The 15,284-nt window shown below is 49.6% G+C and overlaps 1 protein-coding gene across 6 annotated transcripts in view; it reads left to right on the forward strand.

Moving 5' to 3' along the window:
- CRACDL (CRACD like) overlaps nucleotides 1–9,693 on the forward strand; it is a 125,461-nt gene extending 115,768 nt beyond the window's left edge. For 5 of the 6 annotated variants that reach the window (XM_043918632.1, XM_043918633.1, XM_043918635.1 and 2 more), the window contains exons 8-10: nucleotides 6,338–6,510; nucleotides 7,508–7,652; nucleotides 8,872–9,693. In XM_043918632.1, the coding sequence (XP_043774567.1) occupies nucleotides 6,338–6,510; nucleotides 7,508–7,652; nucleotides 8,872–9,014 (461 nt within the window). In that variant the 3' untranslated portion in view covers nucleotides 9,015–9,693. The remainder of the gene's footprint in view (nucleotides 1–6,337; nucleotides 6,511–7,507; nucleotides 7,653–8,871) is intronic. The other variant, XM_043918631.1, reaches the window with a different exon arrangement.
- Nucleotides 9,694–15,284: the final 5,591 nt, after the last annotated feature.

Raw genomic sequence — 15,284 nt, forward strand, 5'->3', positions numbered from 1 at the left:
ATGTTTTACACCTTGGTCAGCACAGCCTGGTCATCCTGATGTGAAGGTCTTTATCCTCCCCCGCCTGCCCCCAGGTCCGCGCTCAGCACCTTTAACCGGACACCAGCAGCGCCCACTCCTTCCAACTCTCTCTTTACTCTCTCTCCCCAAGTCGTGGGTCTAACCCTGGAACTTTCCTCTTTAAAACTTGTGAATGTCTGCGGGCATCTAGGCTGCTTCTGTGTCCTGGCTGTTGTAAAGAGTGCTGCTGTGAACACGGGTACATGTGCCGTTCTCAATTACGGTTTTCTCAGGCTGGAGCTGGTGAGAAGTTGCTGAATAACACAGGGAGCCCAGCTTGGTGCTCTGTGATGACCTCCAGAGGTGGCGTGGGAGAGAAGCTCAAAAGGGAGGTGATATATGTGTACATGTGGCTGATGTGCATTGTTGTGTGGCAGAAACCAACACAACATTGTAAAGCAATGTTCCTCCAATTAAAAAAAATTTTTTAAATCCTCTGGATGCCTCCCCATTATGTTTAGAATAAAACTCACACTCCCATGTAAGGCATTTAAGGCTGTTTAGATTGTGGCCAAAGTCAACATTTCTGCCTCCCCAAGTTCATCTGCCACGCCTTCCTTCCCTCTGACGTCTCCTCCAGCCCCACCCCTGCCAGCATCTCCGGAGAACACCAAGGACTTCACTTCCCTGTAGGATGTCTGTGCTGGGGGCGAGATGAGGCAGGGGAGTGAGCCAGGCAGGCACTGGGTGGGGAGGCTGAAGAGCCTGGGTTTGGAGGTTTGATTCAGGGGTCCACCCCTCAGGGGCTGTGAGATTCTGAGCAAATGAGTTTGTCAACCTCTGCGTCTTAACTTCCTCCTTTGTGAAATGAGATTAGTAGTAACTCACAGGGCAGCAGGAGCCTTTTAACTGCAGACTGTGATGTGGTTTCATACCATACAGTCACGCTTCCCTAAGGAGGTACCGAAACCTCCTCTCGGCTGTGCGGGAATGGGATTCTCCTGTCCCAGCGTTTTAAAAATTTATTTATTTAATTTCGGCTGTGCCGGATCTTCGTTGCTGCACACAGACTTTCTCTAGTTTCAGAGGGGGGGGGACCACTCTCTAGTTGCAGCGTGCAGACTTCTCACTGTGGTGTCTTCTCTTACTGCGGAGCACGGGCTCCAGGGTGAGCGGCTGCAGTAGTTTCGGCTCCCGTGCTCTGGAGCACAGGCCCGGTAGTGTGGTGCTCAGCCTTAGTTGCCCCGAAGCCTGTGTTATCTTCCCCGGTCAGGGCTCAAACCCATGTCTCCTGCATTGGCAGGTGGGTTCTGTACCACTGAGCCACCAGGGAAGCCCTCAAAATTATTTTCAAATTACAATGTCCTTCCATCCTCATATCCATATAAGGCAGGTCAGGGAGGATATCTATATCCTGGCAAGTCAGGGAGATGGGTTGTGTCTGTGCTCAGAAGTCTTCTGCTTAGAGACTGTCTTAATTGCACAGACAGTGGTGGTTGAGCAAATGAGCTTTCAATCCAGGTTCCTCCATCACAGCTCTGTGCCCTGGAGACTGTTGCTGGCTCCCAGGTCACCACTGTGAGGTGTGGGAGTTGGACTGGATGTTGGTACAAGGTCTGCCAGCCCTCACATGCTGAGGCCTGGGCTCAGGCCCTGAACTCACGCAAAGAGCCTGGCCAAGCGTCTGACCCTTGGAGCCTCCAGTTCACATGCCCTTGGGTGACCAGATGCCCAGCCCTGCACATCCAGATCCAGATGTGGTTCACACATTTTTCTCTAAAAATGCTTTTTCACAAATTTTATCTACGAGCCATAGAGCCTTAAAAGAGTTATATGAGTGAGTGAGTGGGTTAGTGTTAGTCGCTCAGTTGTGTCCGACTCTTTGTGACCCCATGGACTGTAGCCTGCCAGGCTCCTCTGTCCATGGAATTCTTCAGGCAAGAATACTGGCGTGGTAGCCATTCCCTACTCCAGGGGATCTTCCCAACCCAGGGATTGAACCCAGGTTTCCTGCATTGTAGGCTGATTCTTTACCATCTGAGCTACCAGGGAAGCCCCATCCCAAACTGTTATAGTTGGCGCTTTATCAATGAACAGAGCAGACTTCAGGTCCCCATTCGGGGAAAAAAATCACAGAAATTCCTGCTCTGGAGCCTGCACAAAGCCCGGCCCTGGACAAGGACTGCCCCCATGTCCCCTCCACAGATACGCTGGGTTACCGGACCCTGGTCAGTGTTGACCCGGAACACTGTTTAAGTCCATCAGCTCATCAGCCCTTTTCACCAGGACTGGATTCGTTGTAAAACCTTGACACGCTGATAGTTATCATCACAGTTTAACTGTGTCCTATGTGGGTCAGTGGGCACAAGATGCTGTACTGACCTGTCTGTGAGCCAGGGGCAGAGGGCACTGTCCAGGCCTTGGCAGCACTCACTTGTTATGATGTAAACACTCCAGGGGGAGACGGTGAAAGCAGCAGGAGCTTTTTTTCCCGGACATGGGTGTGGAGGTTGAGAGAGAGGCGATGAGTGGCGAAGGGAAGGTGGGTTCTGAGGAGCTGGGATGCCAGCAGTGCCTCCTGACCCAGGAGGAGGGGAGCAGCATAAGGACAGTCTGTCTGCCACGCCCCGAGAAGGAGGCTGGCAGACAGACACAGCAGCGCTTCTCTGAGAGCTGCGGCGTACCATTGCGTTCGGAGAGGCAGGTTCTCTGCCCCTGCTGGTCTGGGGGCTTAGTTAGGAAATGAAAGTGGGAGGAGGGATTCAGGGTAAGCCTTCAGAGAATTCAGAGGAGGAGTAGGAGGGCGGGGGGCAGCCGTAGAAAAGACAAGTGGTCCCAGGACCCCAGGCAGCATGGAGGCCCGAGGGGGAGTGAAGAGGATGAGCAGGGACTGACTTCCTCCCCTGGTCGCTGCCCAAACACCGCTTGAGTCCTGATTAATTTGGAGTGCTTTTTTGGTTTGTTTGTGTTTTTTTTTTGGTTTTTAAAAAAGATTACATGATGTAGTAGGGGCTTCCCTGGTAGCTCAGTCAGTAAAGAATCACCTGCAGTGCAGATGAGCCAGGTTCGATCACTCAGAATAATTTTGTTGACTGAGATAGTAAGTTTCAGCCCCTATCAAAGCCCTCCTCTTCTCCAGTCTCCTTGTCAGAGGTGAAGGCTGGCGTTTGCTGGGTGTTGCCGGGAAACTGTGTGGCCAGACATCAGGGGCCAAGAGAGAGCAGAGAGCATGACCAGCCACTGAGCGTGAAGAGATCTGAGAGGGATAAAATGACCCCTCCCTGCAGGAAAACTCCAGAAAGACAGAGATTATGAGTACTCTGGAAGGAGGAGCTGGGAAAGAGGGATGAGGCAGGCAGATTTTTGGTGAAATACACAGCCTGCCTCCTGTGTGCCGAGCAAGTGATCGGTCCTCTGGACGAGAAACAGAATGCAGAGTTACATCTTAGATAAGCTGATATTAGAACAGCACCTGGTATGTAGTCGCTGCCGGCTATTTGTTAAGTAAATAAGAAGTTCTGGTGACCAAAAGCATATGTCAGTGGGGTGGTCGGTCAGCTGGCAGAAGTGTTTAGTACCAAACAGTGGGGCAGACGTCTCAGGAGAGTTCCCGCAGGGTTAGGAGGGGGAATGTGTCCAACCGAGTGACCGGAACAGGATTCCTGGAGGAGGCGATACCCAGGCGGGAGCTTGGTGGACGTGAAGGGACGATCCTGCAGTCGTTGTCCAACCTCACCCCCCTCCCTGCCTCCAGCCCCACTCACACTTACTCCCCACGCAGTCTCCTCCAGAGTGTACCCAGGGTTTAAACCTGTAATGGACAAGGAAAAGGCCAGGAAGACCCCCTCAGTTGGCCCACCCTGCCCTTCAGCCCCTCTGAGCTGGCCTGCGCGCCACTGTCTTTTGTCCCCTTTCCTTGCCCGTCTTCTCAGCCTAGAAGTTTCCTTCTTCAGGTGCCAGTTGCAGACAGTATCCTCAGCTCCCCCCCATCGGTGTTACCCCATGTCCACAGCACGCTGTGAAGTGCAGCGAGTGCCAGTTTCCGCCGCGTATTTCTTTTTGGCTGCATTGGGCCTTTGTTGCTGCCACAGGCTTTCTCCAGTTGCGGCGAGTGGGGGCCTCCTCTGTAGTTGTGGCCTGTGTGCTGCTCATTGCGGAGCATGGGCCCTGGAGCACAGGCACTGTAGCTCTGGTGCAGGGGTTGAGTTGCCACGTGGCATGTGGGGTCTTCCCGGACCAGGGATCAAACCTGTGTCTCCGGCATTGGCAGGCAGATTCTTAACCTCTGGACCACCAGGGAAGCCCAGAAGTCTTTAAAGAAACAGCTTTTCTTTACCATCTTAGTTTTTAAGCACAATCCCTGCCCATAGCAAACAAGGAGTGGATGAATGAATGAATGAATGGGAGAGAGGAAGAAGGGAAGGAGGGGTGGGGAGTAGAAATGCTAGGCTCTGGCTCAGAGTAGAAGGTAGGGCTGGATTACACATTTGGAAGCAATCTAAGCAACTGTGAGTGTTGAAGTTAGGAGTTGAACAGAGAATACTTGGGAAACAAGAGAGAAAGGTTGAGGACCAGGAGCAAGGGGGAATTCCAGGTTTATGAGCAAGAGCCCGGCAGGGTTCTGGAGGTGGGTGCCCACAGGAGATAGGCCCACAGGGGCTACATGGTCACAACTGAGCTGCAGGGCTGAAACAGCCGGAGGACAGGCGAGGCCCCAGATCTGCGGTCCAGTGGCTGGGCGGATGGATGGCGTGGTGCTCACATTGGGTCTGAGTCCAGCATTAGCTGGAGAGACACGGGCAGAGGCTGCTGGAGTTGAGGGCAGAGGGGAGTGGAGAACGGGGGCTGCAGGGAAGTGGCGAGGTTCTGGAGACGTTTTTCTCTGAGCTGTGGGAGACCCGAGCGCTTTGCACAGTCGGGGAAGAAGTCAGCTCCTGGGGAGAGCCTGAGAGGGCAGAGAGGAAAAGGGGTGAGTCGCAGCGATGGAGCAGGTTCTCAGGGGCCAAGGGCAGGTCCGTGCATGTGCAACCCTGGTGGGAGGCAAAGCTCACGGGCGGTGGCTCTGTCTCTGACCCCTCCTCGGTGACCGGGGGTGGGAGAAGGGGCTCCACGTTGAACTGGAGGCAGTAGCCAAACCAGACAGAGTAAAATTCTAAAACACACCCGATCAAGGGGTGATGTCTGTCAGGCCACAAAGAATAAGGGCACTGTCTCGCCCTCGATGTCCCCGTGTGTGTGTGACATGGTGTGGCCTGTACTTGCTGACGGCGGTGCCCTGTGGACGGGAGAAGCAGGAAGAAGCCAGGCTGGAGATGGGGATTCGTGTCCATCTGCTCTGTGGGTGGTGGGCAGATACTCAGGGAGGCCAGCTCATGGGCCTTGAATTCAGTGAACTTTCTAGATACAATGAACTTTCTAAATAAGTGAGAAGCCACTTATTTGATCACTTGGTTTCCTTGAAAAAAACAAACTGGCTTCTTTTTTCTGTTGATGAAGGGAATAAATTCTCATCATAGGAAATATAAAAACACAGAAGAGTTGAAAGGCAAGGGAAAGGGGGAACGACCCACAGTTTTACCACCCAAAACAAGCACTGTGAACATGGAAGGAAATTCATCACAGTGTTTTGTTTTAAAGGCATTTTTTCTCTTCTCTCCCAAACATCAAGGAAAACAGTCTTGGCTTATTCTTGGTGTCAGTGTCCACAGGGGAAGATTGTGCTTACAATTTTTAAAAGAAAGGAGAAGCATAGTGTTCCAAGCATATCGAGTATTGGGTAGTATATACTGGTCCCAAGTGACAGGCCTGTCTTAGAGAAATCTTCTCTATCTAGGTACTGACTCTTATCTCATTCCCTAACATCCCATAGGTGGAAAGTTGCTTTTAAATGTGTGTATGGGAGCAGTTGCATTTGATTTTTTTGTGACTCAGACAGGAGAGGCATAATCTCTTTGAATCATCTTTAACTAAGACCCTTATGCTGGGAAAGATTGAAGGCAGGAGGAGAAGGAGGCAACCGAGGATGAGATGGTTAGATGGCATCACCGACTCAATGGACATGAGTTGAAGCCAACTCCAGGAGATTGTGAAGGACAGGGAAGCCTGGTGTGCTGCAGTCCATGGGGTCGCAGAGTCAAATATGACTTAGTGACTGAACATGACATAGCTGAGAAAACAAAGTCCCTGAAAGAGAAGGACTGGTGTCACCAGGAGGCTTGTGGACCCCCACCCGCACACCCACCCCAGAGCCCCTGTGCAGTGTGCTGTGGGTGGGGGGAGTCACACCAGGCTGGAGGTGACCAGGATTGCTTTGTATGACCTCTGTCTTTACCCTCAGAGAAGGTAGCAGGGCCTGGAACCAACGGCCAGCCCACGCCGCCCTGGATCCCCGTGGGGCGCCAGAAGCGCCGAGGACCTCTGGAGCAGCCCCCCAGCCAGGAAGACAAACCTGGGGCACGCACCTTGAAGTCTGACACAGGACGGCCGGCCAAGGCACCCGAGAGAACCCAGGTGCTTAGAGTGGCCCCTCCGTCTCCCTGTGTATGCAGGGGAGCGCCCCAGGTGGGGGCTGGGGCTGGGACCCCGTGGTGGCCCCACGTCCTGCACGGTCATAATAGTGACCGTGGCCTGTGATGACAGCTGATGTCTGCCCTGTGCCTGCGCCAGGCGGCCAGGGCGGCAGAGGAGCCGTGGACCACTGAGGCAGTGCAGACAGCCCTCTGCTCCCCGGCTCCTTGGCAACATGTCTCAGCATCTGGAGAAAGCAACCCGGGGTGAAAGTAACTTCTCATTTGGATGCTAGGCAACCATGTCAGCAGCCCCGTCTTGACTCATTTTGCAGTAAATGACCGAGCCCTGCATGTGCTGCTGCCCCGGCCACCCACTGGGGTCCGTACTCTTCACCAAGGTCCGTAGGGCTGGACCGTGGGGGTCCCTTGTACACCCCAGACTGAAAACAGTTTTCTCCAACCCAAGCGACGGTGCTTAAAAGCAGGCTGAGACTCACAGCTTTTGTGTTCCCCCCAGTCGCCACGGTAAAAATCCCAAATCATGTTGCAGCCATGTGGGGAAGTGAGCCTGAGCTTGTAGTTGAACCTGCTTCTCTTCATGTTCACCAAAACCGCTGCCATAGCCAAGCTTGGAAAACCTCCTGCAGGCTTAGGGAATTTATAAAACAAATAGTCACCAGTGATCCTGGCATCCACGGTCATCCCAAGTGTCCTAAAAGTCATAAAACTATCTTCAAACATAGTTCCTTTCACCTTCCAGTGGAACCTGGCCCTCTGACCTGGCCATGGCCAAGGATAGGTCAGGAGCCAGGGGCAAATCCATCCTGGAGGCTAGATGGCAGTCAGTCGTGAGCCAGAGCTCCCCAAGAAGGTGCCAGCAGTATGTGCCACGTGGGTGGAGAAGCCTTCATGGCCCATCACCTGTGGTTATGTTTGTCCCCGTCTGAATCTCAGGTGACGGGACAGCGTGTCGTCCTGTGTCTCTTGTGTCCTGACAGGAGCCTGTGAAGCAAGCCGACTTTGTCCGCAGCAAGTCTTTCCTGATGACCCCAGCCAAGCCTCCTGTGGACCAGAGGCAGGGGACAAAGCTCCGCCTCCAGGAGGGGCTGCAAAGAGGAATCTCCTTGTCCCATCAGAATTTGGGTATGAAGCCCAGAAATAGTGCTGAGCCCTTAGAAATGCATTTCCAGGTTTAGTCCTGCTTTGTTTTGTTCTGTTTTGTCTTTTCTGAATTACTTGCTGCCACATTAATTTTTAAAAAAATAGTTGTGGTACATGGAATCTTTAGTTGCGGCGTGTGAGATCCAGCTCCCTGACCAGGGATTGACCAGGTCCCCTGATTGAGAACGCAGAGGCTTAGTCACCGGACCACCAAGGACGTCCTGCCACATTGATCATTCAATTATTTATTATTATTATTATTATTATTTTTACTTATAGAAGAGTGACTTTATTTCCCTGGTGGCTCAGTGATAGAGAATCCACCTGCCAAAGCAGGAGATGAAGGTTCAATCCCTGGATCAGGATGATCCCCTGGAGGAGGAAATGGCAACCCACTCCAGTATTCTTGCCTGGGAAATCACATGGACAGAGGAGCCTGGTGGGCTACAGTCCATGTGGTCTTGAAGAGAGTCGTTATCTAAACAGCAGTAATAATTGCTTTATAATGTTGTATGTTGATTTTTTTAAAAACAGCTTTTATTGAGATAATTATTTACATGGCCCCCCAAAAAAAACTCACACATTTTAAGCATACAATTCAGTGAGTATATATTTATCAAGTTGTCCAACCATCGCAGTCCAGTTTTAGACCATTTCCTTCACCCTAAAGAGCTATCCCATACCCATTTACAGTCATTCACCATGTTCACCTCCAGCTTAAGCAACCACTAATCTATTTTCTATCTCTCTGTATATTTGCCTTTTGGTGGGGACCTTTCTTATAAATGGCATCATAAAATATGTGTTCTTTTGTTTCTGGCTTTTTCGCTGAGCATGATGTTTCTAGATTCAACTTTCTTGTGGCATGTAACCGTATTTTTCAGTTTAGTTTTCATTTTGCTAAAACATACATAACAGAATTCACCATCTTAACCCTTTCTTAAGTGTCCATTTCAGTGGTGTTAAGAATATTTACCCACAGAGTTCCTGCAGTTTGATCATGAAAGTTTCTCTCAACTCACCACGTTGCTGGAACTGTAAATTATCCTATGCCGACATCTTCTTCACACATTTGCACGTTTTATGTTTGAGACTATGGTTAAGACTCTAGACATGTTTTTTTAAAAAAAGGCCTCCAAGAAGCTTAAGTGCAAATCCAAACTCGTTTCTCACGTTTCCATTTGTTTTGTCTTCTGTCCAGCAGCCCAGTCGGCAGCGATGATGGAGAAGGAACTGCATCAGCTGAAGCGAGCCAGCTACGGCAGCACAGACCAGCCCTCCTGGATGGAACTGGCCAGAAAGAAATCGCAAGCTTGGAGTGACATGCCCCAAATTATAAAATAGGTTTACCAGTGCTCTGGTAAAGAATGTCTACTTCCTTGACGAGTCACTTCCTTTCAAACTGCCACTCAATCAAGGCAAACAAACTGTGAAACTGAAGAGCGATTTTATCATCAGGTTTCGAGAGAGCAAGCTCAGGGAAGAGGGCGGAACCAGGCAAACGAGTCGGACGGACGCTCGGCCGCGGCCCCGGGCCAGAGACGCCCGAGGACAAGAACACCATTGAAAAGGGCCAGGGCCGAGGCTCTGTGCCCACAGGTATGAATGCGAGTCTTTCAGAGTCCCCCGGAGAGAGGGGGCTCAGGCAGGGGAGGAAATGCAGATGAAGCGCGGATAGGGAACTCAGGTGGTCTTCCAGGAGAACGCGTGCCCGCGCCGCCACCAGAGATCAGCTTGTGTCTCTGGGCCCCCGTCCTGCCTGCGGAGTCCGCCTTCTCCTTTCACGTTTACCGTTAGGCATGACATTCGTGGTGAAACAGAGATGTCGTTTTTTCCAAGAGCAGCTATCGCACGGTCCACTTTCCTGAAGGCAGCCAGCCTGCGAAGGAGTGGAAGGAACACAGCAGGCTCCATCGACTCATAGACTCCTTCCAAAATCAGTTTTTAAACTTCTCCACTCGTCATCCATGTCCTTCACCATTGAACAGTGCATTGCCTGTCGAATAAAAGGTTTCAGACCTGACACACGTGTGTGATTTTTACTCAGGCTGAGAGAGTGTCCTCTAGCAACTGAGTTACATGCAGTGTGTGGAGTTTCGTTGAATAAGAGAAGTCATGGTCAAACTTCATGTTAGGTTGATTGGGGAGTTTGGGTTGTATGAGATCCCCCCCCCCCACAATAAAACTTTGTTGTTCATTTTTGGAAATCAGAAACTACTGTAGGATTTTGGCTCTTTACAACTATTTGATACAACCTATTAAAAATATAAGATTTCCTTTAAAGTTGCCACTTTTCAGCATCTCGTTAATCTAACCTGTTTGTTTCTATTGAAACCTATGTTATCAGTACATTAAGCAGGATGAAAGTGCAGAAGCCAGCAGAGTAAGAGGATATATTTGAAATCTCAGAATTATGTCTCAATTATATAACACCTCTCTTTTTAAAAACCTTTCCAGTTTGTTCCTGTGAACAAGCTAATCTCCATGGGAATGTGTGTAGCTGGGGACATTTAGCCTTCAGAATCAAAAAGATTTCATATATAGTATAATTTGATTTTATATACCCTAAGTTCTGCTCCTTTTATTGTATTTTCCATCCTCATGAATATTTTTCTGTTAGAACTACACTGCTTTGTTGGGTCTGCCTGTATTGAAAAAGTCCTGGGGTAGTTGTTTTTTCCCCCAATCAAATTGATCTATTAATTGCATTAATTAATTAATTGCATTCTCTTAGAGAACACCAATGCTGAATTCCCTGGTGAACGTGCTCTAAGCAAGAACTCCCTTCATCCAGTCTTGCTCCAAAAGACTTGCTCTATGAATAGCTTTAACTAAGAAAAAACTGTGTTGGCTATTACTACTCAACACCATGGCTTCTCCTGTTAGCAGAACATTTCAGGTGAACCATTTTGAGGCAGTGGATTTCACTGTAAGATCAAAGGTATTTGGTTCCATTTTGTTCAAATACAGGTTCATACCCTCTGTGTGTTTCAGGACTGGCTCTTGTTCTCTCTGGCCCCTGAGAAGTTAAGAGAATATAGAATTTTCAGACTCAGGGAATTCACTCGGGGGGTGATATTGAAGCTGCCACCCTTCCCTCTGCCCTGCGTGGAGGTGGTGACCTTCTTCCCTAACAAGAGGAGTTGAGACAGAGACCAAAATTTAAGATGATGTGGGCAGTCTAGAATGGCAGCTGAGATGGTAAAAGCTGAAAGTAATTGCCAGCCTCGGTTTTCCTAACAGTGAACACAGTAGTTCCTGAGTCTCTCCTCTGTCCCAGGCACTGCTCTGAGTGCTTCTCAGATTATTGTTTATAATCCTTCCCACAATCCTTCAGAGATAAGACCCTATCTCCACTTTGCAGATAAGGAAACAAGAGGCACTTTATTGCGATTAAGGTCACCTATCCAAGTTCTCATAGCAAAGCTCCTGGAAGTGACCCCAGGCCCTGTGCTTTTAACTACTACCCTTGAGTGGATCCCCATTTTTAAAAAGTAGTAGTGTGGAGGTGAGTGTGTCCTCAGAGACGTAACACAAAAGGAGCACTAGACTTGCCTGGAGGGCTCTTGCCTGGCTATAGACTGAATTTTTGTGTCTTCCCAAAATTCATAGGTTAAATCTGAATGCCCAGTGCAACGGTGTTAGGAGGTGGGGCTTTGGGGAGATGATTAGATCATGAGGATGGAGCCCTTATGAGTGGGATTAGTGCCCTCATAAAAGAGACCCCAGAGAGCACCCTTGCCCCTTCTGCCATGTCAGGATACAGTGAGAAGATGGCCATGTGCATCCAAGAAGAGGGCTTTCACCAGGTACTGAGTTTGCAGGCACCCGGATCTTGGACTTCCTGGCCTCCAGAACTATGAGAAACCAATTTCTGTTGTTTTTAAGCCATTCATTCTGTTATAGCAGCCCAAACAGACTAAGGCATGTGTCCTGGGGATAAGGTACCTCATGATGCTTCCCCTGGTGACCACCTTCACTCCCATCCTTCAATTCCATAAAAGGACTGGAGAAAGTGTGAGGATTCCTTTGTACTTTGTAATCCTGATCACCGACACAGACAACAGGGTGTTTCCATTCATTCCTTCACTTCATTCAGTGCCCCACCTGTGTGTGGATGCTCTACCAGGGGACGAGGGGCACCCTGATGAGCAAATGGGCAACCTGCATTCTATTTATGGGAGGTGCACTGAGTCAATAACCATGAAAATGAGGGAAACACGTAACAAGAGAATTGCGTGCAATGGTGGGCCTGAAACAGAGGGACTTGGTTGTGGCCGAAAGTCTGCTGGAGATTGGGTGGTTAGGAAAGGGTTTGCTCAAGAGATATGTGTGTGCTCAGTCGCTTCAGTCATGTGACCCCATGGACTGTAGCCTGCCAGGCTCCTCTGTCCATGGGATTCTCCAGTTAAGAATACGGGAGTGGGTTGCCATGACCTCCTCCAGGAGATCTTCCTGACCCAGGGATCGAACCCAAGTCTCTTGTGTCTCCCGTATTCTTTACCACTAGTGCCACCTGGGAAGCCCTTGCTCAAGAGATGACTTAATTATAGAAATGAACCAGCCATGCAGAGATCTGGGGGAAAACACTCCAGGAGGAAGGAACCACTCTACCAAGTCCCAGGCCCTTGAACTTGGCCTGTTCTAGAACAGTGTATCTGGCATGCTCGGGATGAGGGGAAGAAGGTGTGGACATCAAGAAGCAGGCCATGTGAGGAGACAGGTTCTCAGTGCTTTGGAAGTCAGTAAAGGTGAATGATGGAGGGGAGGGGATTTATATTTGAAGAAGATGGCTGTAGCTGATGGATGGGAATGGATTATGTGGAGACACAGTGGAAGCATGAGGCTGGAAGGCTGTTGCCATGGTCCACGTGGGATCATGGTGGTCTAGACTCATGGTGGAGGTGGAGAAAAGTGGGAGATTCAAAATGCTTTTAAAAGGGTAACGTTCATGTGCTGGTGGATATGATTTTGAAAAGCAAAGTGTGGAAATGGCACCTACTTTTTTAATTTTGAGTGTTTGATCCTTTGATTTCAATTCTGTGCTACTTATGCATTTATTTTTGCCTATGCTGAGTCTTGGTTCCTACACACAGGCTTTCTCTAGTTTCAGTGAGCAAGGGCTACTCTTTCCTGTAATGCACAGGCTTCTTGTTGCAATGCTTCTCTTGTTCCAGAACACAGGCTCTAGGCACACGGGCTTCAGTAGCTGCAGCACATGGTCTTAGCTGCTCCAAAACATGTGGAATCTTAGCTCCCCAACCAGGGATGGAACCATATCCCCTGCCTTGGCAGGCAGATTCTTAACCACTGGACCACCAGGGAGGTGGTGGTCCTACCTACATTTTTGTTTCAAGATCCTGATGACTCGTATCATTACAGAAATGGCGGGGAGGGGGTGATATACCACCAAAAGGGAGTTCAGTTGTGGACATCTTAATGTTGCGATTCCCATTACACCTGCAAGGGGAAATATAAAATAGAGTTACAAACTGAGACGTCATCAGGATTAGATGGGCTAGGAATGCAAGGTCTGAAAGTAGGAGAGAAGAGTCCCTGGATTGGCCTGAGGATTGGCCAACACTTGTAGATCCTCAGAAAGATGAGCGAGCAGTGGAGGCAGGGAGGGTCTGTGAAGGAGGAGGAGGCAAGTGAAGGAGGTATTGGCAGGAGGGAGGCATACATTGTGTAGGGGAGTATCCTCCAAGAGACGGGGATGAGGGTGATCCCTGACCCCGGGAACATGGAGGTATAGGTGACCTTTTCCATTTCAGTAGAACACTGAGAGCAGAGGCACAGGCAGAGTGGGTCAAAGCCAACCAGCCTGTTGACACGAGAGCTACACTCAACTGTCGAGAACTATTGTGAATGTGTGTGTGCGTGCTCAGTTGCTTTAGTCATGTCCAACTCTTTGTGACCCCATGGACCACAGCCCACCAGGCTCCTCTGTCCATGGGATTTTCCAGGCAAGAATACTGGAGTGAGTTGCCATTTTCTTCCTCCAGGGGATGTTCCCAACCCAGAGATTGAACTCACATCTCCTGCATTGCAAGCAGATTCTTTATGGCTGAGTCATCAAGGAAGTGTGAATGGGAGCCAGGAAATGGCCATGACTAGAGGTGGGAGATGCAGAGTACATCATGAGAAACGCTGGGCTGGAGGAAGCACAGGCTGGAATCAAGATTACTGGGAGAAATATCAATAACCTCAGATATGCAGATGACACCACCCTTATGGCAGAAAGTGAAGAGGAACTAAAGAGCCTCTTGATGAAGTGAAAGAGGAGAGTGAAAAAGTTGGCTTAAAGCTCAACATTCAGAAAACTAACATCATGGCACCTGGTCCCATCACTTCATGGGAAATAGATGGGGAAACGGTGAAAACAGTGTCAGACTTTATTTTTTGGGGCTCCAAAATCACTGCAGATGGTGATTGCAGCCATGAAATTAAAAGATGCTTACTCCTTGGAAGGTAAGTTATGACCAACATAGATAGCATATTAAAAAGCAGAGACATTACTTTGTCAACAAAGGTCCATCTAGTCAAGGCTATGGTTTTTCGAGTGGTCACGTATGGATGTGAGAGTTGGACTGTGAAGAAAGTTGAGCACCAAAAAATTGATGCTTTTGAACTGTGGTGTTGGAGAAGACTCTTGCAAGTCCCTTGGACTGCAAGGAGATCCAACCAGTCCATCCTAAAGGAGATCAGTCCTGGGTGTTCTTTGGAAAGACTGATGCTGAAGCTGAAACTGGAATACTTTGGCCACCTCATGCGAAGAGTTGACTCATTGGAAAGGACCCTGATGCTGGGAGGGATTGGGGGCAGGAGGAGAAGGGGACGACAGAGGATGAGATGGTTGGATGGCATCACCGACTAGATGGACATGAGTTTGAGTAAACTCCGGAAGTTGGTGATGGACAGGGAGGCCTGGCGTGCTGCAATTCATGGGGTCACAAAGAGTCGGACACAACTGAGCGACTGAACTGAACTGAACTGAGAGGTGGGAGATGTGTGTGGCCAGCAGGGGGCTTGTGGTTAGTTGGTTACAAGGGACATACAGGACTGTGTTCATGTGTGGAAGGAAGTGAACTTGCAGGAGAGAAGGAGAATTGCTGATCTTTGTGAAGCACACCTCACCTTCCAGGGCTTCCAACAGGATGTAATGCCTGCATGTGTGGGCTGCTGTTGTTCCTAGAGCCAGGAGTCCCTCAGTTTGATCCAGCTGCGAGGGGAGGCCCCATTGTGATGGCAGTGCCCTAATCACGTCCTCCCCCGCCTGCCCTGGGTCTACTGTTCCAATTGAGTGCATTTTAGGGAGTTGGTTGTTGCTATCTTTTCAGAGAACTTAGCCCCTTGACAGTCTGCAGAAGGAATCCAGGCACACCTGGCATTCTTTGTCTTGGTCAGACCTATTAAATATTTGGGGCCAGGATGGGGGTCTCCTGGAGGGGAAGCAGCCTCTCTAGCTTCCTCATCCCATAGTCCGCCCCCACCAGTGGGACAGATTGCTCTTGATTTTTTTTAATTTAAGTTTACATTTTTTTTATTTGGCTGCACCAGATATTTAGTTGTGGCATGGGGGATCTAGTTCCCTGACCAAGGATCAAACCCGGG

This window comes from Cervus elaphus, chromosome 11 (genome assembly GCF_910594005.1).
Source record: "Cervus elaphus chromosome 11, mCerEla1.1, whole genome shotgun sequence".
NCBI classification, from domain to species: domain Eukaryota; kingdom Metazoa; phylum Chordata; class Mammalia; order Artiodactyla; family Cervidae; genus Cervus; species Cervus elaphus.